The sequence below is a fragment of the Cervus canadensis genome, chromosome 31 (assembly GCF_019320065.1).
Source record: "Cervus canadensis isolate Bull #8, Minnesota chromosome 31, ASM1932006v1, whole genome shotgun sequence".
Classification (NCBI taxonomy): Eukaryota; Metazoa; Chordata; class Mammalia; order Artiodactyla; family Cervidae; genus Cervus; species Cervus canadensis.
The window spans coordinates 21,934,041-21,960,853 of NC_057416.1; the positions used below are offsets into that span (position 1 = coordinate 21,934,041).

A 26,813-nucleotide genomic window follows, 5' to 3' on the forward strand; every position below is an offset into this window, starting at 1 on the left:
TGGTTGGTTTGTCCAACTTCAGCCATAATATACAACCACAGAACCCATTTTAACTTTGATCTTTCTACTTCTATGTAGATTATGCAACTGCCTTTTTAAAAATACAGATGATAGGTGGAGATAGAGGGAGAAAAAGAGAAATGACTTATTCAGGAAAAAGAGAAGCGATGGACGATGTTTATCTTTATCATAAATGAATAGAGTTTCATTTAATCACATGGGGGAGAAAAATATCTATCCTTACTATTTAGAACGTGTCCTCTATTGCCCAAAGACATGTAAATTAGAAAATTACCATTGCTTTTTAGTCACCAAAATGTGACTCTCTAAGCATATTTGAAAAGTAGTCATAGGGAGTAATATGAAATCTCTCATTCTAAAGTTAAATCATATAACACAAATTTTGTTAGGCTGCAGAGCAACCCATAAAAAATATACCACAATCATGAGCCAAAAATAACAATTTTTTTTTTGCATTTTTTGTCTTGAAAATTCTACTTGTCCAACAATAACACCTCCTTCATGAATTATTTCCAAGGCAGGAATAGTCCTTGATTTTTCTGTGCTCCTAGAAAACTCTGTGTTGTCAATTACAGTTTTGTCATCTTGCTTTTCTGTATGATCTCTTCTCTAGGCAATGAGTGTTTCTAGATCAGGAATATCATCTTTGTGTGCTCTGTAATTAGAACAGCTCTTGGCACATAGTAGGTGCTCTGTAAATACTTGTTAACCAATTAATTATAATTACAAAAATGCTTTGGCTTCAATCTTTAGAGTTAATATGGTTCTAAAACATTTTGACTCCCCGCCTCAACTCCCTTCTTTATGCCTGGTACCCACACAACTGCCAAGTATCTCAACTAGGTAATTAATTAATGATGTTATTTGGGGATCTATTCCATACAAATGTGCAAAGGGCACCATTGAGAAAGATGATTCAGAATTGAACTTTGGTTACATTCATTGGTCATTTTTCTTCGGATGTTTGTTTGCCTGTCTCTAGGTTGTTTTCTGGTCAGAAAATGTTAAAAATCAAGAAAATTAATGATTATAGCCTGAAACACTTGTGAAAGATAGCTTTCAGAGGCATATAACAGATTCATAGTCTGTCTAAACTTTATATTGTGGCAACACAGAACATAGAAATCAAGCACTTGTTTGTGACATGTGTAAGGGGGGAAAACAAGGTTTTCACAATTTCATTACAAGCTCCTTGTAAACATAATAAATAACAAAGCCCAGACACGGTGCCTTTTGGTATTAATTTTCTTGGCTGCCTTTGACCACTGAAAAGGAAAATGAAGATAACAAAAAGAAAAAAACTGAAACGCGAAGATATTCCTCCTTTTCCAGTCTTATTATCATTTCTTTAATTCAGAGACCTACCCATGCAATGTAAGATTCCACTCTAAGTCGTGTTCCAATATTGATAGATCCAAAAAGATTTGACAGACAAAACTAGGACTGCTCGATTTCAGCATTCTTCTTTGAAAGACTGTGCCCTATTCTGTGTCTCCATTTTAGTACAAATCAGGTCGGTTTTAGGGCTGTCTCACTCACTAGACTCTAAGCATCTTGCAAGATGGAATTTTGTTTCATTCAGCTCTGTGTTTCCAATGCCTGGCATTATTGTAGTTGCCCTATATTTGGTAAATGAATGGATAAATTAGATATTTTTAAAATCTGCAAATATAATACTCCCAAAGCCGAATGTAGAATCTTATAATTTTTATTCTAGGTGAAACACTTTCTGTACTGCAAAGACCCCCAGCTGTTTCACAGGGTTAAACAGGATCTGAAAATTGTCTTTATCAGGCTGGACTGGTCTTTGGCCAACATTCCAAATTCTTTATTTCCTTTCACTCTCAGAAAATGAATTTCATTAATTTTTTTACGAATGGCTTATAAATACTCACTTATTTTACTTTTCTTAGTATTATGGTCTCTGTTTGCCTGATTTTTTATGAGAAAGGAATTTAGGGTATGCCCACAAATAACCTCTCAGTTTTTCTAAAACCTAATGTAAACTAATCCATGAAAAAGTTGGCTGTGGTTGACTGGGCTGTTGAGAGAAAACACATTAGCTTTCAGGTATTAAAGAATTCGTGAAAAATATAAGTAAGTTATTCTTAAATGCCAAAGATCTTGAATTCATAGGATATTTTCCAGTGTCTGTTTCTTAATGTTCTATTGGTATTCCATTTATTACCAAGTAGGTAAAACAAAGCTACTGTATCACCAGAACCAAGCAAATGTATTTCCTTTTCTTCTCAATTATATTACAAGCAATACAAGTGCATGATAATTTTTCTTTTAACAAGTAGCAATTCAAATATTGCTTCCTGCACTTGGAGTGGTTATCAAAAATGATATCTTTTTACAGTATTTAATGATTCCTATGATGTATTGCTATTCATGAATTCTCTTCCACATCAGGCTGTGAGCTCCATGAAGGCATAAACCCTTCATTTCATCTTTGTCAGCCCTCACCCAGTATATGATCTTGCACAGAGCAGATGCTCAAGAAACAGTTTTAAATCAATCCATTTATGTGATTTACCAAGCAACTCATACTGGCATTTAGTTCATCTCTGATCTATCAGTGACCATAGCTTTTCACAGTATTTGACAAGCTTGAAAATTCTTCCTCTAAAAAGTCTTGTGAGCATTTTGTTATCTGACTTTATCCCTTGAAAGAATGGCTGTCAGCATTGAAGAGGTGGCTATGAACTACCTGGACCAGCTCATGAGGCAGTTCTGCATTTCCATATTTTAACTGACATTGACCTTTGATTAGTAGAAAAGTTCATTTGTCATTTTTAATCTCCCCTGAAGAAAGACAATTTATGAAAAGGCCTCTTTGTATCAATTTTATTTACAAAGCAATACAGCTTGCATTTAGTTTGAAAATCATATCTGATCATCTGATCCCTTCAAATATTTACCTTTATAGAGTCTGCAGTTTGCAGTTCAGTTACTCTTATTAATAGTTTGAATATACACACAAATATGTGCCCACAAGATAATTGTATATTATTCTAATTTCTTTAGAAAGGTGCCATTTACCCTGGAAAGGTACATATAAGAGGTATTACTTTGACATGAGTATGAAATGACCAAAAATTCTGCTGGTGTGATTATATTTTTCTTCTCTTCTTGATCCTCCATTGGTTTTAAGGACTTTGATTTATGTTTCTATAGGCAAAAGATTGAGATCAATATCTCTTCCAGATTGATCTATAAGTATTTCTGTTTTATAATTAAAGTATGATTTTGAGATATGGCTTATCTAAGTGGGACATCTCAGACAGTAATTTACAATCATAGTAAAGTAACTAATTCCCAAGAAAAGGCTGGTGCTCATATTGTTATATGAAGGCTGTCCAGAGTACCAGTTTGGCCATTTCAGGAGAATGGTTCATGAATAGAAGAAACTATTTTGCCCTGACTACTGTTATCATGTACAAATGATCTTCTAGAATTCTACAAGTGATGTTTAAGCAAAATGGTCATCAAAAGCCCTCACTTGCCCACCAAACTGGGGTTTTGCTTTTTGTCTTAATTTTTCTAACCATTGTGCTTCCCAGAAAACATATTCCAGTGACTCCCAACTGCTAATATTATAAACTGCTTTTTTTCCCTCCCAGTTTTCTTGAGATTTAGTTGACAGGCATCACTGTATAAGTTTAAGGTATACAGCATAATGATTTGACATAGATATATCATGAAATGATTACCACAAGAAGTTCAGTGAGTATCCATCCTCTCATAAAGATAGAAAATAAATAGGAAAAACTTGTTTTCTTGTGATGAGAACTCTTAGGATTTACACTCTTAATAACTTTCCTGTATAACATACAGCAGTGGCGCTAGTGGTAAAGAACTTGCCTGACAATGCAGGAGACGTAAGAGATGTGGGTTTGAGCCCTGGGTCAGGAAGATCCCCTGGAGAAGGGAAGGGCAATCTACTCCAGTGTTCTTGCCTGGAGAATCCCATGGACAGAGGAGCCTGGCAGGCTGTGGCCCATAGGATCGCAGAGTCAGATATGACTGAAGCCACTGAGCACCACTGAGTGTTAATTATATTTCTCATGTTGTACATCACATCCCTAGTATTTACTTTATTTTGTAATTGGAAGTTTGAACCTTTTGACCTCCATCCAATTCCCTCTCTCTACCACTGGTAATACAAACCTGATCTCTTTTTCTATGAGTTTGTTTGTTTTTGCAGCATATTGACCTACAACATTATGTTAATCCTGGTGATAAACTTCTTCTTAAAATAAATGTTAAATCTGTTCTTTCTATGGATTTGAGGAAATAGATAAATGGAGAACAACATGATACACTTCATCACTTCTGTATCTACCCTTTTTAAGTCTCTGGTCTTCTGTGTATTTATCCAGTGTTTTCCCTGCTGTGTTGTGATTTCCTGAAAGGCAGACATTTTCCCTGCACCTGTATAGCACCAGCCTCTTAGGAGGTTTTTAACTTAATGTCTGTCAAATGACTGGTTGAATGGATAATAATATCAAACATTTATTCTGTGCCTGCACTTTTCTAAGCACTTTATTGATATGACTTAATTTAATCCTCTAGCAAGCATATAACGTAGACGTAATGTTTTCCACATTAGGGAGATGAGGAAGCTGAGACTCAGAGAGGTTTCCTAAAATAACCAAAGTCACACCACTGCTGAGGCAAGATTCAAAGCAAGCAACACAGGCTAGAGTGCATGTTCTTAACCACTATGCTGCAGGTAGTGGTTAAATGCCAAGGTTCCTCAGGCTGATGAACAAATTTTTCCTTAATCAGACCTTAGCCTTCCTATCCCGCCTTATCTCCCGTCCCCCCCTAACTTGCACCTTCCGCTGTAACCACAGTAGCAACCTTGCTTTTCTCCTGAATTTGCTTCTATATAAGTTGACCTTTGTTCCTCCTGTTTCCCTTCCAGAAATTTAACTTCCCCATCCCCCAAGGTCTCATTTGGGTCCGACCTTCACTGTAGTCTTCTGTGACAACTCCTGCTCATATTAATTTCCTGCTTTTGGAAATGATACAGCATATACAGTCTGTTACGGTCATTTTCATTCTTAATCATATGTGGATTGCCATTGTCCATTGAGTGTTCTGCCTCCCAACAGTTTTGTAAGAATTCTTTCAAAAACACTTTGCACTGTGCTGTGCACCTAAGAGGGGGTTACTGAATTGATAGACTTTATTTTTTTAGAGAAATTTTCAGTTCACAGGAAAACTGAGTGGAAAGTACAGTTCAAATTATATAAAGTTCATTTAAAGTACACTACAGACATAGTAAGAAGATCAGGAATTGTCAGGGGTTGGGGAAAGGGAGGCATGAACTGATGGAGCACAGAGGATTTTTAAGACAGGGAAGCTATTCTATGTGATGCTTCAGTGGTAAAACATGTAGGCTTTTCACATTGGCTTCTTTCACTTACAACTATGCATGTAAGGTTCCTCCATGTCTTTTCATCATATAATAGCTTGTTTCTTGTACTAAGTACTAGAACTAAGTTAACACTGCATTGCTTGAATATACCACATTTAAAGGAGCTTATTTAACACACTTTTAGTGTAAAAATGTTTCAACTCATTGATCATAAAATATATTGCACCCAGCACATTTGTAAACTTTTATCCCTTCTTCTTTAGGCAAAAGTGACCCTCTTCTCTTAGCCATTGATTGTGATTACTTCATTTCTCTCCTTCAGAATGTCTTCATGTTTTCAAAAGAAAGATACTACTACTGAATGTGTTATCCACAGCTGTTATTTATTGTGTACCTACCTCATGGTCTCTGAGAAGAGACGCTTCCTCGACATCATCTTTAGCGCACCCTAAGCTCACAGAACTTGACTCTCTCCTGCTCCAAAGCTGATGCTCTCTCCACCTTGTCCCACCTAACAGCACCACGTCTCCCGCCCCTGAGTCTTCTAATAAAAGTATGACTGAAATTAGTAAAACTCTAATAGTTCATGTAGTTTATGTGGTCCACTTATTTCTCTCCTTATGCCTTTGCTCCTGAAGTTTACTGTTCCCAAAACACTGTTCTATTGTTTTTCTCTCCAAATCACACACTTCCTTCAAGGATTTGCCTGAGTGCTATTTTTTGCCCAAAATCTCAGTTGCTCTATTGTTGGGCAAGCTCTTCCTTTGAATCAGACAGATGTCACTGCTCATCTTCTTCCCTGAGAAGTGGCAGCCTATGTACATTGTGACCTCCCTCCCCCCATCCTAACCCATGGCCAGAGTCCATTGGACTGGGGGCAGGCGGCTGGGGTGAGAGACACATGTGACTCAAGGCCAGAGAATACATTGAGTGAACAGTGGACAATCTGTTTCTCTCTCTCTTTCACTTCTTCTCCTCCTTCTCTTCCTTCTCTCTCCTTCTTCATATTATGAGCCAGAAAAACTCAGTCAACCTGTAACAGGTGTTTTGGATTCCACTGTTAGGTGGAGTCACAGAGGAAACATGATTCTGCAGAGAGGAGTGGGGTAAAGGGGTAACTGACCCCAAAAAAGAAGAGTAGAGATGATGCAAACTAGAGAATGAGATGGAAAAGGAAACTGCTTCTATCAGTCCCAACTCTCAGGAGGGCCCCACCCCTCGTCTGCAGGGTATCTCTGTGTCCTCACATCTCAGGCTTTTAGTTGGACAGCAAGGAGATCAAACCAGTCAATCCTAAAGGAAATCAACTCTGAATATTCATTGGAAGGACTGATGCTGAAGCTGAAGCTCCAGTACTTTGGCCACCTGATGTGAAGCACTGATTCATTAGAAAAGACCTTGATGCTGGGATAGATTGAAGGCAGGAAAAGGGGACGACAGAGGATGAGATGGCTGGATGACATCACTGGCTCAATGGACATGAGTTTGAGTAAGCTCCAGGAGACAGTGAAGGACAGGGAAGCCTGGCGTGCCGCAGTTCATGGGGTCACAAAGAGTAGGACACAACTTAGCGACTAAACAGCATCATCAACATGAATGAGTTCTTTGCATTCAGATGATTAGACATCCTTCTCCAAATCCCTACTGAATATAATTAGTATCAAAAATAGTCAATTATCTATTTTACTTGTCTTATAACACTGTTTTCTTCTTCATATATATGTATAATATGAACATATACATGTTCAAAATATGTAATATGCAGTAACCATGAAGAACCATGGAATATTTTGGTCTCCTGTTTATGATTTATTTTAGTCTAAAACATCTAGCAAGAACTGCATATATAGTGAAAGTTCAATAAAATTACGGTTTTTCAGTTATACTGCCATTTTAGGCTACAGAACTCTATCACTACTTCATAATCACCTTTTAGCCCATAGAACGTGTTTCTCCATTTTCAGTCACCTTCAACCATTATATCTGGTATTTATGAGATTCATGGGTTGATTGTCTTTTTCCCCTTGACCAAATAAATCATCTCCTTTTAAAATCACTTAACGTCATCCTGACCATGCCATTCAGTTTTTAATTTGCATCGTAATTCATTTGAGTCAAGTGCTGTTGCCCTCAACAATTTCATATTTTTATAGTCTATATTCACATTTCCTTATTCCACTGACTATGATTAACACATGTCAGATATTAAATAATAAGAGTTAGCAGTGTAAAACCAAAAGAGGGAAGCATACAAATAAATAATCGGGGAGTGAGACAGTTGATACATTTTTTAAAATAAAATGTCTTTAAAAGGAAAAAAATCTGAACTCTATTAAACTTACCTATATTTTATGACTCAGTATTTTTTTAATCTTAAAAAGTCACCTATGTTTATGGGATATGGAGGCATTTCTATGATTTTTTTCCCCCTCTGAGACCACCAATGATTGAATTCTAGCTGCAGTCATGAAAACAGTAACTTTCATCTCTGTAAGACCCAGCTCAGCCAGGTGGGGGATATAAGGGTTTTCTAAATTTGTGATTTTGGGTAAATCAGAACACCAGCTTATTTATTACAGCATGAAACTTTCATTGTTTGGTAATATTTTCGAGTACCAAATTTGGGGACCTTAAAAAAAACAAGTTATCTTGCTCTAACATGTGACCCTGACTCTGAGATGGCACTCATCACTCTGCAGCTAATCAGGAGCCGTGCTCCCAGATGGTCCCTGACAGCAGAACATAAACAGAGCAGTGAGCCCACCATCCTCACATGCAGGCAGCTCCCTGGCCCTCTGTGATGTGGACACAAGCACTGTGACAAAGAAATGTTAGAAATGACTTTCGCAATAGAGCTATTCTGACACACAGACAAATAATTTCGGGTGTTTCAAAAGCACTCCCATCTGGAATGGAAGCCAGTTTTTAAAAACTAACTGCAGATCACAGATAGCAAGACTTTTTCTTAGAGGAAACAAAATATAAAATTTCAGCAAAAGAGGTTTAGTTAGATTGCAGATAGAAGGAAGCCATGGTTGCATTTTCTTTCCTGGTAGAACTTAAGTGAGCCAGGCCGACAGCGCAGATCCATAGGAAGAATTCCACATCTGGAAAATCTTTGCTCCATCTGTGGTAGGTTTCCAGCCTCTTGCTCTTTCTCTACCATTTCCCATGACTTCAGCTTATCTCCTTTTTGTTTTCTTTAGTGAAGTTATTTAACCCTTAGGGGTTTCAGATTTTTGTTTTGTTTTGTTTTTAAGAGGAAGGAGAGCAAAGGAATACTTTATAACATTTTTGTGATTCTCTAGAATTGAGCCTGGTTTATATTTAAGTGTCTACATAAGTTATATAGATGGTAAAAAATATATGTCTATGTATATATATAAAGTACCTAGTCAATTATATGAAATTATATTTTAGAAATGCATTAGATAGACAGTGCTTTGATTTTTATTTTACTAGACTGAATATTGGTGTTAATCTTCCAATTTGTGAGTCTTAACTTTGTTTGCCTCAAATCATAGATGTTAATATCATAGAGCACATAGAAATAAAGTTACGTTATTCACATCATAGGACTCATTAATATCTTATTTAATGTAATTAACAAATAATATTTATGATTGAATCTTTGTCTCACTGAGCCCCCTCCTAAATGTTAAATGAGTTACTTGGCACTGATGTTTGGATTTTCTTTTCTTGTCTGTCCTTACACTTTCTCTTAGAAGTCTCATCCAAATAAAGATGTGTCTGCATAATGTCCAGCCCCAGTGAGTCAAACTGCCCACCTCATTTCCAACCGCCCCTGAGACTCCATCACAGGAATGCATATACTCTCCACATCCTGCTCTTTCTACTTCAGAGTCTTCACTACTCCTGTTACCTTTTCCTAAAATTTCCTTTCATGCTATCTCCAAATTACTTTATACACCTCCTCTTTGAAAGCTTCTAAGCTCTCCACTACTCTGAAAGCAGCCCTTTTTACCAGATCTGTCAATATTATATTTACAGTTCTCATACAGTGTTTATCTTTTTATGCCTTTTGTTATGATTTTTAAGGCTTATTTTTTCATGTTATATAATCAAACCAATGTCTAATTTATCTTTGAATGACTTGCACATAAAGAAGATTTAATAATCTTCTGCTTGAAAGAAAAGTGGCATTTTTAATTGAAAATAAAACCATACTCTCTTAATGCAAGATGTTGAAGTACGCTTCAACATTTTCAAGAATTGTTGTTGTTCAGTTGCTCAGTTGTGTCCAACTCTTTGTGACCACATGGACTCCAGCACTCCAGGCTTACCTGTCCATCACAAACTGCTGGAGCTTGCTCAAACTCATGTCTGTCAAGCTGGTGATGTCATACAACCATCTCATCCTCTGCCATCCCCTTTTCCTCCTGCCTTCAATCTTTCCCAGTATCAAGGTCTTTTCCAATGAGTCAGCTCTTCACATCAGGTGGCCAGACTGCTGAAGCTTCAGCTTCAGCATCAGTCTGAATTCAGACTGATTTCATTCTTCCTTCCAATGAATATGCAGGGTTAATTTCCTTTAGGATTGACTGGTTTGATCTCCTTCCAAGGGACTCTCAAGAGTCTTCTCCAGCACCACAGTTCAAAAACATCAATTTTTCAGCACTCAGCCTTCTTTATGGTCCAACTCTCACATCCATACCTGACTACTGGAAAAACCATAGCCTTGATTAGATGGACCTTTGTCAGCAAAGTAATATTTCTGCTTCTCAGTACGCTGTCTAGGTTTGTTATAGCTTTTCTTCCAAGGAACAAGTGTCTTTTAATTTCATGTCACCATCCACAGTGATTTTGGAGCCCAAGAAAATAAAGTCTGTCACTGTTTCAATTGTTACCCTATTTGCCATGAAGTGGTGGGACTGGGTGCCATGACCTTCACTGTTTGAGTGTTGACTTTTACACCTGCCTTTTTCACGGTCCTCTTTCACCTTCATCAAAAGGCTGTTTAGTTCCTCTTTGCTTTCTGCCATAAGGGTGGTGTTATCTGCATATCTGAGGTTATTGATATTTCTCCCGGCAATCTTGATTCCAGTTTGTGCTTCATCCAGCCTGGCATTTCACATGATATACTCTGCCTATAAGTTAAATAAGCAGGGTGACAGTATACAGCCTTGATGTACTCCTTTCCCAATTTGGAACCAGTCTGTTGTTCCATGTCCAGTTCTAACTGTTGCTTCTTGTCCTGCATACAGATTTCTCAGGAGGCAGGTAAGGTGGTCTGGTGTTTCCATCTCTTTAAGAATTTTCCACAGTTTGTTGTGATTCACACAGTCAGTCTTTAGCATAGTCAGTGAAGCATAAATAGATGTTTTTTTCTGGAATTCTCTTGCCTTTACTATGATCCAGTGGATGTTGGCAATTTGATCTCTGGTTCCTCTGCCTTTTCTAAATCCAGCTTTTACATCTGGAATTTTCTAGAATATTTGTTTTAAAACCCAGGTTCCCATATTCCTTCATGCTTCCTTAATCAGAATATCTTAGACCGAAGAATCTTAAATGTTACATACTCTCCAGGGAATTCTTATCCGTACTAAAGTTTGAGGATCATTGCTTAATGTCAGTGAAAGTTTCACATTTATTCTTCCACATGCACATGAATTTCGTTACATAGTTCAAAGTTTGTACAGCATAACAAAAGCCTAAGCCTTAAGGAAAATTATCCTGACACTAAAAGACTCGAGAAAGGTCATATTTTATCATAAATAAAACCAGAAATATTTCTGAATATCTACTTTTACCAAATAGTATGCTGTGGTTATAAAACTATTTAAAACACTAGCCTTGGAGAGCTTATGGTCAAGGTGAGAGAAATGATACATATGAAAAGTTGGTTGAAACAAGCAAAGTTATCAGAGGTGTCTTATTGTGTCCTATAGTTTCACATATTATCCAGCATACTCACTGCTAATCAAATTCAAATAACAGCATTTTAAAGCAGTGGAAATAACTCCAGATGCAGACATGACAGGAGGAGGAAAAAAGAACAGAGAGTCTGCAATGAAGACTGGAGGCCCTGGTTGTCCCACCACTCACTTTCAGCATGCTCAGTCACTCAGTCGTGTCCCACTCTGCAGCCCCTGGACTGTAGCCCGCCAGGCTCCTCTGTCTGTAGGATTTTCCCAGCAAGAATGCAGGAGTGGGTTGCCATGCCTTCCCCTAGGGGATCTTCCTGACCTAGGGATTGAACCCGTGTCTCCTGTGTCTCCTTTATTGCAGGCAGTTTCTTTACCTGCTGAGCCACTTGGGAAGCCCCTCACATTCAATAAGATGTTTATCTGAACCAGGTTCTTGTTTTAGATATAAATTTCTCCACACCCGCCTCGTCCTCTCCTAGGGCTAATCTTCATCTTGGAATGGCCCAGCAAGGATTATCAAGCACCACATAACAGAAATTCCACCCTCTGTGAGATGGAGGGTGTTTGGAGGTGAAGAAGTAACCTGTGCAGTGGTAATTCTGGACAGTCAGATGGCAGACAGACTCGATGACTTTGGGGAAAAGGAATAAATCTCAGGGGTCATGGTCAGAGAGGGAAATGAAGGAATGATATAAGTAGTTTATACATAATTTATGGAATCCTAGAAACAAGCCCAACTGACACTGAAAAATCACTGCCATATATTGCTGACAGCTGATGTAAGTAGTATAGTTCTTTAGTAAGTCCACAGTCTTTAGCTTTCCCTCAATGGAACCTATTATCCCTATTCCAGGTTAATCCAAGTCCAGCCAAATGTCAGCCCATCCTGACCCTCTTTCTCTCTCCTCCCCCCGCTATAAAACTCAGCACCAGGGATCGGGGCCGGAGGGGAGGTCTGTGAACGAGGGGTGTCCATACGTGCTTCTTTTCCTGCCTCTTCTGTTGAGGCAGCACAGAGTTTCCTTGTTCCAGACCTTGAGGACACATCCCTTGAGAATGCCTCCAGCCTGCTGGGCAAGATATGTAGCAATGACTAAGTGGTGAGATAGTCAAGAGACTCTAGACTTTTATCTGAGAGAGGACACCTGGGCTGGAATGATCCAGAGAAAATCTGGGGAAACAGAAAGCTGTGAAAACTGGAATGGAAGATCTGACACATCTCTAGGCAAGGAAAGTGGTGTTGGCAAAGTTAGGCTTCATGGGAACACACAAGGCACGGTGATGCAATGGTGTGGCCCGGCCAGCTGGAGCACAGAGTTTGTGTTTGGAAGGAAAGAAGATAGGAAAAAATGGGATGAGTCCAGGCTCCAGCAGGCCTCAGAGAGTGATTTTAATTTTCACTAAGAATAGTAAATCTTTTCAAATTAATCAGTGGTATTACCCCAGCTGCAAAAATCTAGACATCCTCATTCTTAACTCTTTATTAAGTAGTTTGCAAAAAGGAGGCAGAAACTTTTTTTTTTAATGATGCACTACAATACCAAAACCCCATTAGATTACAACGATAGTCAACACTGATCAAGGACTTTTAATACTTTTAATCACAAGGAATTTAGTCATGAGTTTAGAGAAAAGTCAGAAGATTTGGGGTTATGTTTTTGTTTTGGTGATACACTTTTAAAACTTGAGTTCTGCTTTATTATAATTCAACCATGCTCATGACAATAAGTAATAAGTGATACCATTAAGATAAAAAAGAGGTAACAGACGAATTTAGGGAACTAAAGAAAATCAGTTCAATTCAGTAGCTCAGTCATGTCCAACTCTTTGTGACCCCCACGGACTGCAGCATGCCAGGCTTCCCTGTCCATCACCAACTCCAAGAGCCTACTCAAACTCATGTCCATCGCATCGGTGATGCCATCCAATCATCTCATCCTCTGTCGTCCCCTTCTCCTCCCACCTTCAATCTTTCCCAACATCAGGGTCTTTTCCAATGAGTCAGTTCTTCGCATCAGGTGGCCAAAGTATTGGAGTTTCAGCTTTAGCATGAGTCCTTCCAGTGATTATTCACAACTGATTTCCTTTAGGATTGACTGATTGGATCTCTTTGCAGTCCAAGGGACTCTCAAGAGTCTTCTCCAACACCACAGTTCAAAAGCATCAATTCTTCAGTGCTCAGCTTTCTTTATAGTGTCTTTACACTAAAGAAAATAGCTGCTTCTAAAGATTTTAGGGGCTTCCCTGGGGGCTCATCTGTAAAGAATCTTCCTGCCAAAGCAAGAGATGCAGGTTCAATTCCTGGGTTGAGAAGATCCCCTGGAGAAGGAAATGGCACTCCACTCCAATATTCTTGCCTGGGAAATCCCATGGACAGAGGAGCCTGGTGGGTTACAGTCCATGGGGTTGCAAAGAGTCAGACATAACTGAATGACTAAACAACAACAATAAAAATTTTAGAGCAAATCATCCTTCTACAAAATGCTAACCATTTCTTAAAAACTAGCTAGATAAAAGGAGGCTTATTTTAAAACAATTATATTTTACACTTAAATGTCAAAATTACCTGGTTTTTTTTCTGCCACCATCCATCCTTTGTTTTTTTAAAAAAATTTCAGGTTTGGATGTGCTTGTATCACCAATGATCTATAGTCTTGGTGGCAGAAATGAACCTCTTATTGTGCATGAAATTCCAAAGGCAAAAAAATACTTTTATGTCCTTTCATTTTTTTTCAATTTCCAACTTCAGATATTATTGCTGCCTATGTTACTTTATTTGTAAATAACAAATAGCAAGAAATGTGCAAATAATGAAAGTTATTTAATTTAGAGGCTAATCAAACACTTATGAAACAGTGTTTTACCTTTTTTCTCCATGTAGATTGTTGTTGTTGTTGTCTAATGTTTAATTGCTAAGTTGTGTCCCACTCTTTTACCACCCCCTGACTGGTAGCCAACTAGAGGCTCTTCTGTCCTTGGGATTTCCCAGGCAAGAGTACTGGAGTGGGTTGCCATTTCTTTCTCCAGGAAATCTTCCTGACCCAGGAATCAAACCCAAGTGTCTTATGCCTCCTGCATTGGCACACAGATTCTTTACCATTGAGCCACCAGGGAACCCCTCTCCATGTAGATACAAGGAAGCTAAATTACCACCCCTTGAAATACTCAAGCAGTTATTTTCTCTAGGTATATTATACATACATTTAGAGCAGGGTTTCCCAAACTATTTATGGTGACCAGTTTTTTTAATCTCTTGTGGACATATACCATTTTAAAATGAAAAAGCACCGGAAAAATAAAATTGGGGGAAAACAAAAAAAAAAATAGAAGGCAAAGTATGTTATCATTAGATTCAACAGGTATAGAATTACTCTGTCAAACTATTATACTACGCTGTGCTGTTTAGTTGCTAACTTGTATCTGACTCGTTGACGACCCCATAGCCCACCAGGCTCCTCTGTCCATGGGATTTCTCAGGCAAGAATACTGGAGTGGGCTGCCATTTCCTTCTCCATGGGATCTTCCCGACCTAGAGATTAAACCCACATCTCCTGCTTGGCAGGCAGATTCTTTACCACTGAGACACCTGAGAGGCCCACCTAACACTATTTTTTTTGTTGTTATTCAGTTGCTCAGTCATGTCCAACTCTTTGCAACCCCAACCCCATGGACTTGTAACACACCAGGCTTCCTTGTCTTTCACCATCTCCCAGAGCTTGCTCAAATTCATGTCCATTGAGTTGGTGATGCCATCCAACCATCTTATCCTCTGTCGTCCCCTTCTCCTCCTGCCTTCGATCTTTCCTAGCATAGTGGTCTTCTCTAGTGAGTCAGCTCTTCGCATCAGGTGGTCATAGTATTGGAGCTTGAGCCTCAGCATCAGCCCTTCCAATGAATATTCAGGATTGATTTAGATGTTTCTAAATGCTTCCTCAATTTCTGTGCTCATCTCCGGACAGCTGTCTGTCCATTCTACACTCCCACCAGCAATGTGTAAGAATTCCAGTTGCCTCACATTCTCTCCAAAAGAGTGCTTGGTATGGTTCATCTTTTTAATTTTAGTAAGTAGTGATATTTCAGTATGCTTTTAATTTTCATTTCCCTAGTGAGGCCAATCATCATTAACTGTACTTAATGGTCATTCATATATCTTCTTTAATGAAGATTTTTTGTTCCATTGTTAAAGTCTGGTTATTTGCCTTTGTGTTATTGAATCATAAGATTCTTCATACATTCCAAAAACAAGTTGTTTATGATATATGCTTTACACATATTTCTTCCCAGCCAGTAACTTGTCTTTTTCTCTTCTTCACGGTCCTTTTAAAAGAACAGAGGTTTTTGTTCTATTTTGTTCTCTCTCTCTTTCCTTTTTTTACGATTCATGTTTATGAAGGCCTAGGAAAGCTTTTGGAGAAGGCAATGGCAACCCACTCCCGTACTCTTGCCTGGGAAATCCCATGGACGGAGGAGCCTGGTAGGCTACCGTCCATGGGATTGCGAAGAGTCAGACACGACTGAGTGACTTTGCTTTCACTTTTCACTTTCATGCACTGGAGAAGGACATGGCAACCCACTCCAGTGTTCTTGCCTGGAGAATCCCAGGGGCGGGAGCCTGGGGGGCTGCTGTCTATGGGGTCACACAGAGTCGGACACAACTGACGTGACTTAGCAGCAGCAGCAGCAGGAAAACTTTGCTTAACTTAAAGTCACAAAATTTCTCCTGAGTCTTAGAGTTTTACATTTAGGTTTCTGGTTCATGGTCCATTTAGACTTAATGCTTAAAGTGTGAGGTAAGTGTGGAGATTCATTTTTCCCATATGGTTACCCAGTTATCCCAGCAACATTTGAAAATAATTATCCTACCCCACTGGCTTACCTTGGCATCTTTATAAAAAAATCAACTGAATGGGTAGTATGGACCTATTCTGGGGATTTTTATTTTGTTCCATTGGCCTATATGTCTATCCTTAAATCAGTATCATCCTTTCTTGAATTGATTACTGAAGATTTATAGTAAATCTTGAAATCAGGTAGTGTAAATCATCTAAAATTGCTCTTCTTTTTAAAAGTCTTTTAGGTGCATTTAGTTGTTTGTATTTTCAAATACATTTTAGAATCAGCTTGTCAAGTTTTAAAAAAAACCTCATGGAATTTTCATTGTTTCCATGTTGAATCTATATATTATTAAGGGGAGATTATTATGGAGAAAACCCTAACAATTTTGAGTTTTCAAATCCATGAACATGGTATATGTCTCTATTTATTCAATATCAATAACCTCAGATATGCAGATGACACCACCCTTATGGCAGAAAGTGAAGAAGAACTAAAGAGCCTCTTGATGAAGTGAAAGAGGAGGGTAAAAAAGTTGGCTTAAAGCTCAAAATTTAAGAAAATTAAGATCATGGCATCAGGTCCCATCAGTTCACGGCAGATAGATGGGGAAACAGTGGAAACCGTGGCTGACTTTATTTTTCTGGGCTCCAAAATCACTGCAGATGGTGATTGCAGCCATGAAATTAAAAGACGCTTGCTCCTTGGAAGGAAAGTTATGACCAACCTAGACAGCATATTAAAAAGCAGAGACATTACTTTGTCAACAAAGGTCCTTCTAGTCAAGGCTATGGTTTTTCCAGTTGTCATGTATGGATGTGAGAGTTGGACTATAAAGAAAGCTGAGCGCCGAAGGATTGATGCTTTTGAACTGTGGTGTTGGAGGAGACTCTTGAGAGTCCCTTGGACTGCAAGGAGATCCAACCAGTCCATCCTAAAGGAGATCAGTCCTGGGTGTTCATTGGTATGACTGATGTTGAAGCTGAAACTCCAATACTAATGTGAAGAGCTGACTCATTTGAAAAGACCCTAATGCTGGGAAAGATTGAGGGCAGGAGGAGAAGGGGATGACAGAGGATGAGATGGTTGGATGGCATCACCGACTCAATGGACATGGGTTTGGGTGGACTCCAGGAGTTGGTGATGGACAGGGAGACCTGGCGTGCTGCAGTTCATGGGGTCGCAAAGAGTTGGACATGACTGAGCAACTGAACTGAACTGAACTGAACTGATTTAGGTCATTAGTTTCTCTTAGCAGTTTCTTATAGCATTTAATGTATATGTTTTTGTCTACATATTTGTTAAATCTATCTCTAAGTAGTTTGTATTTTTTAATCATAAGTGGTATTTATTTTCATTATAATTGTTCATTGCTAGTATATGGAAATACAACTAATTACAACTGATTATTTTATACTGACCTTGAATCTTGTGACCTCATTAAACTTAATTTTTATTTCTAGTTAACCCAAATAGATGTTAATCAATTTTATTGATTTTTTTCAAAGAAATAGATTTGATCTTCTCTATCATTTGTCCATTTTCAATTTCCATGATTTCTGTCTCATCTTTATTATTTCCTTTCTTCTGCTGGCCGGTCAACAGCAGCCATTTTTCTGACACTAATTTACTACCCCTACTGACACATGACTCTTTGGGGGATTTCATCCAGTGCCCTAGATTACCTGAGGACTTCTCATGCCAGCTGGTGGAACAGAACTAATCCTAGGCTTCAGTAAAAGTGAAAGGGGCTTCCCTTGTGGCTCAGCTGGTAAAGAATTTGCCTGCAGTGTGAGAGACGTGGGTTTGATCCCTGGGTTGGGAAGATCGCCTGGAGAAACGCTACCCACTCCAGTATTCTGGCCTGGAGAATTCCAGGGGCTCTACAGTTGCAAAGAGTCGGACACAACTGAGCGACTTTTACTTTCACTTTGTGAGCTCTAAGAAGTTATCTGCCTACTGACTTCCAGTACCTCTTTCCCTGGCTTTGGAGAGTTCCTTCTTACAACTGTGCCAATTAGCATTCAGTCAAACGTTTGGGATCTCCTAAGTCACTCTCTGTGCTGTTCCTTCTGCCCTGCTTCAGTCTCCACAGACTCATCTCTTTCACCTCAAGACCATCAGCTTGTGTGTGGCTTTCCTATTTCTACTCTGTGACCCAGAAACTTCTCCCAGGCAGTAAATTGGGGCAATAGTATAGCTCATCTATTTGTTTTTTTTGACCTTTTAGAGATTACAGTCCTGCATTACCTGTTTTACATTTTCTGAAAAACATTGTTTTGTATTCGTGTGTGTGTGTGTGTGTGTGAGAGAGAGAGAGAGAGAAGGAGAGAGAGAGTGAGAAGAGAAAGAGCAAGATCCCTTCGTGGACAAAAGCTAAGTCAACCTGTAAAAGAGCTTTTTCACAAAAACATCCTAGCCTGTTAGTATTGGCACTGTTTTGGGTCTTGTCACAATATAAAACATTAGAAGGGTGTAATCAATAGGTTACATTAACATAGACAAATATTTGGATTCCTATTTGGTCTGACTTTGAAATTATTCCTGAGTGTATATGCTTGAGTATACCATTCAGCTATCATCCAGAATAACATTTGATTTATTATTAGTGTAGCATGTTATTTGAGGTTATTGTTAATTGTTACAATCCAAAGGATAATCATACCTGGCATTCCTTACTGAGACTTGTGGCAGTGGACATACATAAAGGTAAAATGAACAGTTTTAATATTTTATTTGTTTTTCAGAAGGAAGCCTTATAATTCAAAATCAGTGAGAAGTTATTTCTTTTTGATCCAAATCTCAATGAGATTATCCATAAAATAGATGGTATGAATTGAAACAAATATAATTTAAAAGCAATCCAGAGTAGTCATAATAAACTTTAAACCTGAATAAGCAGAGAAATTACATGACTGTAATTCTGTGTCATAATGTTTGACTCCTTTAATTAATAAAATGCTGGAATTTTACATTGTGAAGAATAAAGGATAGAAAACTAAAAGAATAAAAGAAAGAATTTAAAAGAAAAAGGAGATCACTTCCTTCTAAAGTTTTTACTGTACCTATAATTTATCTTACCATTAGATAACCTATTACTTTATAAGAAAGAAAGAAAATTTATATTTATAGGAAAATATAAATTATATATGCATTATTTTCTTTAGCATTAGTATTGGTGAGGTATCCATATATGTTTTTTCTATAGAAATTTAAAATATTTTAACTTTCTGAAATCATAAGAAATTTTGAAGTTTTTGAAGATTTCATAAGAAATTTTGAAATTTTGAAGTAAGAAAATTTGAAGTTATTTCATTAAAAATTCTGGGAGCGTCATTACTTTCTCTTTCCATTCTCTAGCATCTTTTATTATCTTTTTGCCAAAAATGTCAGTAGAAAATAAGTCAACTATAGAAAATGAGAAAGAAATAATTGAGACAGGAGTAAAACAAGATAAATGAACAATTCCAAAGAAATATATTCAAAGCCACTTGAAAATCGCTTGAGGAAAGGATTAAAAATGTCCCACTAATTTATTAATAGTTAAGATTCTGTTGAGATATTTTTCAGAAAGGGAATGAGGCCATCAAGCCCAGTAGAATTATTTTACCTTTTTGTTTCACTTCAGTAGGAGAGGCCCCATCCTGTATGATTCTGATAGTCACCATTTCCATCTTCCCCTCTAGGCCAGAATTAGTGATCTAGTCAATCCCATCTTTAGCAGTTGTGAAAATGCTGTCTCAAAGTCACAAAGCTGTCAAGAAGCAGGACTGAAATGAAGCCTGTATCTGTCTTAGTCTGTTTTGGCTGCTTTAACAGAATACCATAGACTGAGTGGCTTATAAACAACTGAAATTTATTTCTCACAGTCTGGAGGCTAGCAAGTCTAAGATCACGGTGCTGGCTGATTCAGTGTCTGAGAGCTGAATTCCTGGTTCATAGGCACTATCTTCTTGCTGAACCCTCACATGGCGGAAATGGCAGAGGAGCTCTTTGGGGTCTCTTTTTTAAGGGCACTAATCCCATTTATAAGGGCTTCACTCTCATGACCCCATCACCTTCTAAAAGCTCTACCTCCTAATACCATCAGAATTTGGGGTAACACAAACATTCAGTCTACAGCAGTTTCTTTTTTCACAGACATGACTTCTGTCAGCCCAGGTGAATTTTGTTTCAGAAGCATGAGATTCCATAGTTGAAAAGGAAATAAAAAATTGTTGCATCAATCAGGAAGAAAAGGAAGTCTTTTTCTCTCTTGTTATATTCATTTCCTGTTCTATTATACCCTTTCCTCTTTTATATTTATTCAACACTATGCCCCAAACAAGTTTTCACTCTGAAAGATAGTGTGATTTTGGTATATATCATTAGTTGCAGAGAAAGTCTCTGAACTTCTTTGATCATTAACTCCCATCAGTAAAACTTTCTTAGCATAAAACCCCAATATATACATTTATTTGTAAATTAGGTAATAAATCACTATACTTAAGTGCTTTGGACATTTGACAAAAGTAGAAATATTTAAAGAACTATATACATAGCTAGAGATTCTAAGATTTTCTTCCCCTTCTAAGGAGAGTCCTGTCTGTCTCCAGGTCAGAGATCACCAAGAATATGGTCATTATGGTCTACTGGTCCATCAAGCATACACAGATACCTAACAGTGTACATGACCTGACTTGAGCCCTTTGAGAACATTTGAGTTTATCACAAAAGAGATTCTCAACCAAATTCAGTGTAACCCTTAGCGTTCCAAAGTGTTAATAGCTCAATTTTGTCAAACTCTTTGCCACCCCATGGACTGTATAGCCTGCCAGGCTCCTCTGTCCATGGAATTATCCAAGCAAGAATACTGAAGTGGATTGCCATTCCCTTTTCCAGGGGATCTTCCCAACCCAGGGATCAAACTTGGGTCTCCCACATTACAGGCAGATTCTTTACTCTCTGAGCCACTAGGGAAGCCCCTTAGTGTTCCAAACGTAGAAGCAAATTAAGAAATAAAATTGCCACTTGCACCAAATGTAGTAGTAAATGTAGTAAATGTACAAACGTAGTAAATGTAGTAAAGATGATCATATTAAATAAACAGAATTCAAAACAAAGCAGTCTTTGGCACCATGTAATCTACATGCTAGATGTTATTCACTGGAGTAAACAGAAACCATTTACACATTGTTCAGAGTTAACAGAAGCTTCAGACTATGAATTCTCCTCGACATGGGCTTTTGGATACCTACCTAATGGAAGAGAGCTCCTTTGTGAAGTCACAGCCCTGGAGGCAGACTTATTTTGCCAGGGCAGACACTGTCCTTCATCAAACCTGCTGTCCTATTTCAGGGGCTCTCTCACTCACTGGGCGTAACCAAATGCAGTTTTAATAATTTCCTTCCTGTACCAAAAACCTAGGTCCATGAGTGGCAGTGACTCTTAATAAACATTCCATTTCCCATCATTGACATTATTTTGAAAGAATCTACCAGAACTTTGAAAGTGTTAGTCATTCAGTTGTGTCCAGCTCTTTTTGACCCCATGGACTATATCCCACCAGGCTCTTCTCTCCATGGAATTCTCCAGGGGAGAATACTGGAGAGGGTAGTCATTCCCTTCTCCAGGGGATCTTCCCAACCCAGGAATAGAATCCACGTCTCGTGCATTCCAGGAAGATTCTTTTCCTTCTGAGCCAACTTTGAGTAGTCCTAAAAGGCTTAAGTAAGTTGCATCAGCAAATGAGAGTAGCCGTAAGACCAAAGCAGATTTATGTTACACTGGCTCGGACAAGAAGGTGTCCCCGCTGTTAGATCAAAGCACACAGACCTAGAAATACTATGAAATTAAAAGATTTATTTGCAATAAGAAGATGACATTTATAAATTAGATAAAATATGTAATACATTGCCAGAGTGGGATGACTTGCTTAGATGGAAAATATTAGAGGCATACGTAAGCCAGAATCTCTAGCCTGGTATACTGACTAGAATCCCTGCTCTCCAGGGATCTAGATGAGCTTGCAAAGCTTCCTCAGGTCAGAGGGCAGCTCCACCAATGACTGAAACTAGTCCTTTATCATAAAAAGCAGGAGCTGAAAAGCAATCAGAGCATGATGTTACTATTTTCACTGCTCTTACAATTCCCAGCAGGATCTTGAAAAATACCAAATGACTTCTCTATTCCCACTCCTCCCATCTGCTAAGCTGAGACCAACACTAATTATCACATACTGTATTCACCTCTCACAATTACAGGAGACTTGGATTATCTCAAATTTGTAGAAATATAACTTGAGGAGTTATTCTATAAACAATAAATTCTGAAGGGCATTTTTTGTTGTTGTTGTGGAACATTTTTGATGGCCAGTAAGTGCAGACAGAAAACAGAAATAAAAATATAATTTTAAATTTGTTGTGTATTAGAATGTTTTTTGCACCATACCCATGGTATGTGGCCAAGTTTCTCCATAAGGACTTGAAATGACCTCACAATGAAATTTGGATTTAATGAGTTTTTAGAAATGAGGGGCCAAGTTGCCAGCCCTACTTTGGACTATGGTAAAATCAGTAATTAAAGCCCACCTTGCTTGAAAACATTTAGCTGTGTCTCTCCTCTCCAACAGTCTATCAGTAAAAGTTACATTATGGGAATTCCCTGGTGGTCCAGTGGTTAGGACTCCACACTTCACTGTAGGGAGCACAGGTTCCATTCCTGGGGAGGAAACTAAGATATCGTATGTCATGCAGTGCGGCCAAAAAAGAAACAAGCAACCTTTATATTGGTAATTTTCCTTTTAAAGAAAACATAAAAATCTTTCAGATAGTTTAGGTCATTCTACCTAATGGAAGCTGTACTTAGCATAAGAAGATTTTTCTAATCAGTGTATCAAAACCAGGAGTATTGTCCTGGAAAGAGAGTGCTACAAAGAAGGAGAGTTGTTTGGGAACACTTTGGAGATCTGAGCTGAGTACTCCATCATTAGACAATATGTGTTGACTAGCTCTTGGTTCTCTTGACTGATTGACCTTGATGTTCCATAGGTGGCATCACCTCAAACATCTAAAACTCTGGCTTCTTCCTCCACACAGTGGGTCCAGTGGTAGTTTTATTTGGATAAGATTATGGAGTTTTGATCCATAACTCAGCATCAACTGAGCCTTGATAGTTTTAATGAATCAGTATCATCACTATTATTTGTTTCTGACCATTAAAATTGATTAGGAGGCTAATGAGTTTTGGACGCAGACAGCACTGGGTGTGAATCCTGGATCTGCCAATTACTATCTGACCTTTCTCAAAACATTTCTCTCTATGCTTCAGCTTCCTCATCAATAAAGAGGACAAAGTAACGCTGATAGTGATCTATATAATAGTAGGGGTCTATATACATCGGTCTATAGCTAATGCTAGGAGAGCCTGTGATACATCATAGGTACTCAGTAAATACTATTTCCCCTCTTTCGCTCCCCCTTTCTTTCTGTGTTTGGGTAGAGAAGAGCTTTGTGCCTTTGTAGTCAGTCTCTTTGCATGACTCAGACTATCAGTTGTTGATATCTGTGCTAGAAATGACTGTATGTCCCTGACTCTGTCATAGTTGGAGAAATTTAGATGTAGTCTGTGCCTAACAGGAGTGAGAAATCCAGGCTACCTTTTCCTTCTTGGTGCTCCTTGGCACATGCTTCGATCATAGAATGAATCACACTATTTTGAAATCATTTGTGAGCCAGTGTGATTTTTTTCCCTCCCCCAAGACAGAGCCAGGGTCCCCTTTATCTTCAGCTTCCCCATGCCTAGCACAGGGTGTGGTTCCCTGCTTATGCTATGGTTGCTTCATGCTGCTCCTCTGCAAACAGTGTCCACGGAGAACTGTTCTGTTTCATCTGACCAGGAAATGAATAAACTTGGTTCAAAGTGCCCAGGCTTCTTTGAAGGACACACACACATACACTTTGGGTACTCCATTTTAAAAGGGAACAAGGTATTAGGCAGTCCAATTTTTTGAGATTTTTATGGAGAATATTCCCTTGGGATTGTCTCCCACAGGCACAGAGGTCTACATGCCTCAGCAGTTGGTACCTACTGACTCCTAATCTATGCCCAGCCCAGTGATAAAGCAAAGTGGTATCTACCAAGGAGCATGTTCTCAGTTTGGAGGGACTCAAGGGCATGAGCACTCTGGAAACAGTAAGTTTAGGACACATGAGTTACTGATAAGCAGTAGTACTAGTGTTAGTTGTAACTCGTGAGCACAACTACACTAATTTAATTCTCACCCTTTATATAATTCAGTTGTCAAATGTGATGGGAAAGAGGATGCACACTACAGAAATTTGGAGATTCAGGATCAGCCTGGGTTGAAAATGATTTCATGTACAAAAATAATTACAATAATAATTAGCATTTGCATCATGCCTTGTGATTTACTAAGTGCTTTTACAGCATCTTGTAATTTTGAAAAGTTATAAATTAGCTCTTAGATACTATCTGATGCCAATATTAAGCCTCCATGCCAAACACTGAAAGTTGTAAGATGGGATTTAGGGAACAGTGAAAAAAGAGAGGATTATTAACGCATTGAAAGGCAGAAAATCAGCCAAACTTATTGGCAGAGAAATAGATTTACTTGGCATTTTAGAAACTCAAAAACATATCTTGTAAAAGAAGCAGTTGGCCCATATTTTGATTTCATGGTGCTTGGCACTATTTATTTTTTAAATTCTTTTGGGCAGAGTTTTTGATGTGCAATTACAATGATGAAGTTTGCTTAGTGGGAGCCAAAAGATTCACAAAACCAGGGGACATCTGATCCTTATTTAAGGGTAAAACCTAGAATTATCTGATGAAACCACTGGCTGTAAGTGGAAGCACAGTTAGAGGGGAAATACGAGGAGCTGATTAATATTTCGCTTTAAAACGCAGGTGTCTGTTTCCTAGAGGGAATCTAGATTGATCTGAAGAATGTTCGCTCCAGCCCTAGCTCCCTCCCACAACCACAACTAAAGGCTGGACTTTCTGTCTCATAAACAGCCTAATGTAGAAACACACATGAGTTAATAAAACACAAATGTGAGTGAGAATTAGCCATGAAGATGGAAGACAGCCCCACCTGCCCACCCCTCCTCTCCCTCCGTCCCTTTTCTGCCTCCTGCCCGGCCTTTCCTTCAAAACACGCAAGGGTACCGGCCTGCCAGGGCAGGGGGACACGTTATTGCCTAGACCAACAGCCGAGCTCTGCCAAGTCGGGTTACTGGATCACACAGGAAGCCAGAATCATCTAGACAGGCACGAAGGCAGCCCGAGAGCTGCGAGCGGGTGTCGCAGGCTCACTTCTAAGCCTTTCCAGATGTGGCAGCCGCGCGGGCCTGGCGCGGGGCCAGGCGGCCGCCTGCAGTCGGCGCTCCCCGGGCCGCAGCGCGAGCCCAGCCGCAATGCCCGGCTCCTGAGGGCGCGGGGCTCGCGCGCGGCTCGCTCGCCCCCGGGCCCGGCGCGCACGCACCCCGGCCGCCTCGCACGGCGACCGCCCGCCGCCGGGGAGGGACCGCCGCAGGAGCGAGCCCCGCGAGTGGGTGGCCGCGCCGGGGTAGCGCCGAAGTCCGCTGCGGCCGCGGCGGATGGGGGACCCCGAGGCCCGCGTGATGGCGAGGCCCCTGAGAGCCCCTCTCCGGAGGTCCTTCAGTGATCACATCCGAGACTCCACGGCCAGAGCCCTGGATGTCATTTGGAAAAACACCCGAGACAGGCGGCTGGCAGGTGAGAGGCGAAGAGGGGCGGGCGAGGACGAGAGGTCTGAAAAGGAAAACAATTAAATACACAGGCACAGTTATTAACTCGGATCATGCATGAGCTCATCAACGCGGTGAAGTTCATCACTGTCATGGCAAGGATTTCAGTCTCCCTTGTTCTGAGGTTTAGCGTTTCTGGAGTGAGTTTTTTTTTTTTTTTTTTGAAACTCCAGTTCCTTTCTGGTTTCTGGTCTGATTATTTCTAGATAAGGTTTTATGAGAGGTTTTGTGGGTTTTTGTTTTTTTTTTTTTTTAGCCTTGAAAACAAAAGCAAGGACCTTTCAAATGTCAGGAAATCGGTGGTGATAACAACACCAGGCAAAAGCCCCGAGGTCGGATGGGCCTGGGAGGGTCAGCTGCGGAGCTGGTCTGGTGAGGTGGCCTGGCCTGTGCAGAGAGGGGCCTGGGAGGCTGAGGGGCAGGGGACTCATCTATGCAGCCCAGTGAAAGCCTGCTGGTATTTCCTCTGGCAGCCTGGGGCTGCTCTGAGTTCCAAGAGGGTGTCAGGTATGCTGGAGGCAGGCGTTTGAAATATAATAAAACGTAAATACAGTGTGCAGTTCAAACGTTCTAGGGTTCATGTGACAGAGACCGAATGGCAGACTGTTTGAAAGGAACAGTCGTTCCTTTAAACGTTCCTACGTTAAGGAAAAGGGAACCTCTGCCTGATTGTGGTGTTAAGAATATTCATAAATTGATTTAAAAAATAGCTTCTCACAAGGAAACAAAACCTCTGTGCATCCAGAGAAGGCACCCCAACAGTGTTTAATGGCTCCTTCTTGTTTGCTCTCCAAGTCGGTATACTTCTGCTATTTGCATGGATGGGTCAAAGATTATGTTTTCTTAACCTTCTTGGTTAATCCAGTTGTTTTTCCATAGAGTGAATGAAGTTCTTAATGGTTAAAAATATTG

General features: G+C 39.4%; 1 protein-coding gene across 8 annotated transcripts in view; it reads left to right on the forward strand.

The window, feature by feature from the left end:
• Nucleotides 1-26,813, forward strand: part of DLC1 (DLC1 Rho GTPase activating protein) — a 415,436-nt gene that overhangs the window by 218,010 nt on the left and 170,613 nt on the right. Inside the window, exon 1 of one of the 8 annotated variants that reach the window (XM_043454526.1) lies at nucleotides 25,616-25,869. The exons of the other annotated variants lie outside the window; for them this stretch is intronic. Coding sequence (XP_043310461.1) covers nucleotides 25,731-25,869 — 139 coding nt within the window. The 5' untranslated portion in view covers nucleotides 25,616-25,730. Of the gene's footprint in view, nucleotides 1-25,615; nucleotides 25,870-26,813 lie in introns of those variants that run through there. 8 annotated transcript variants of the gene reach the window in all.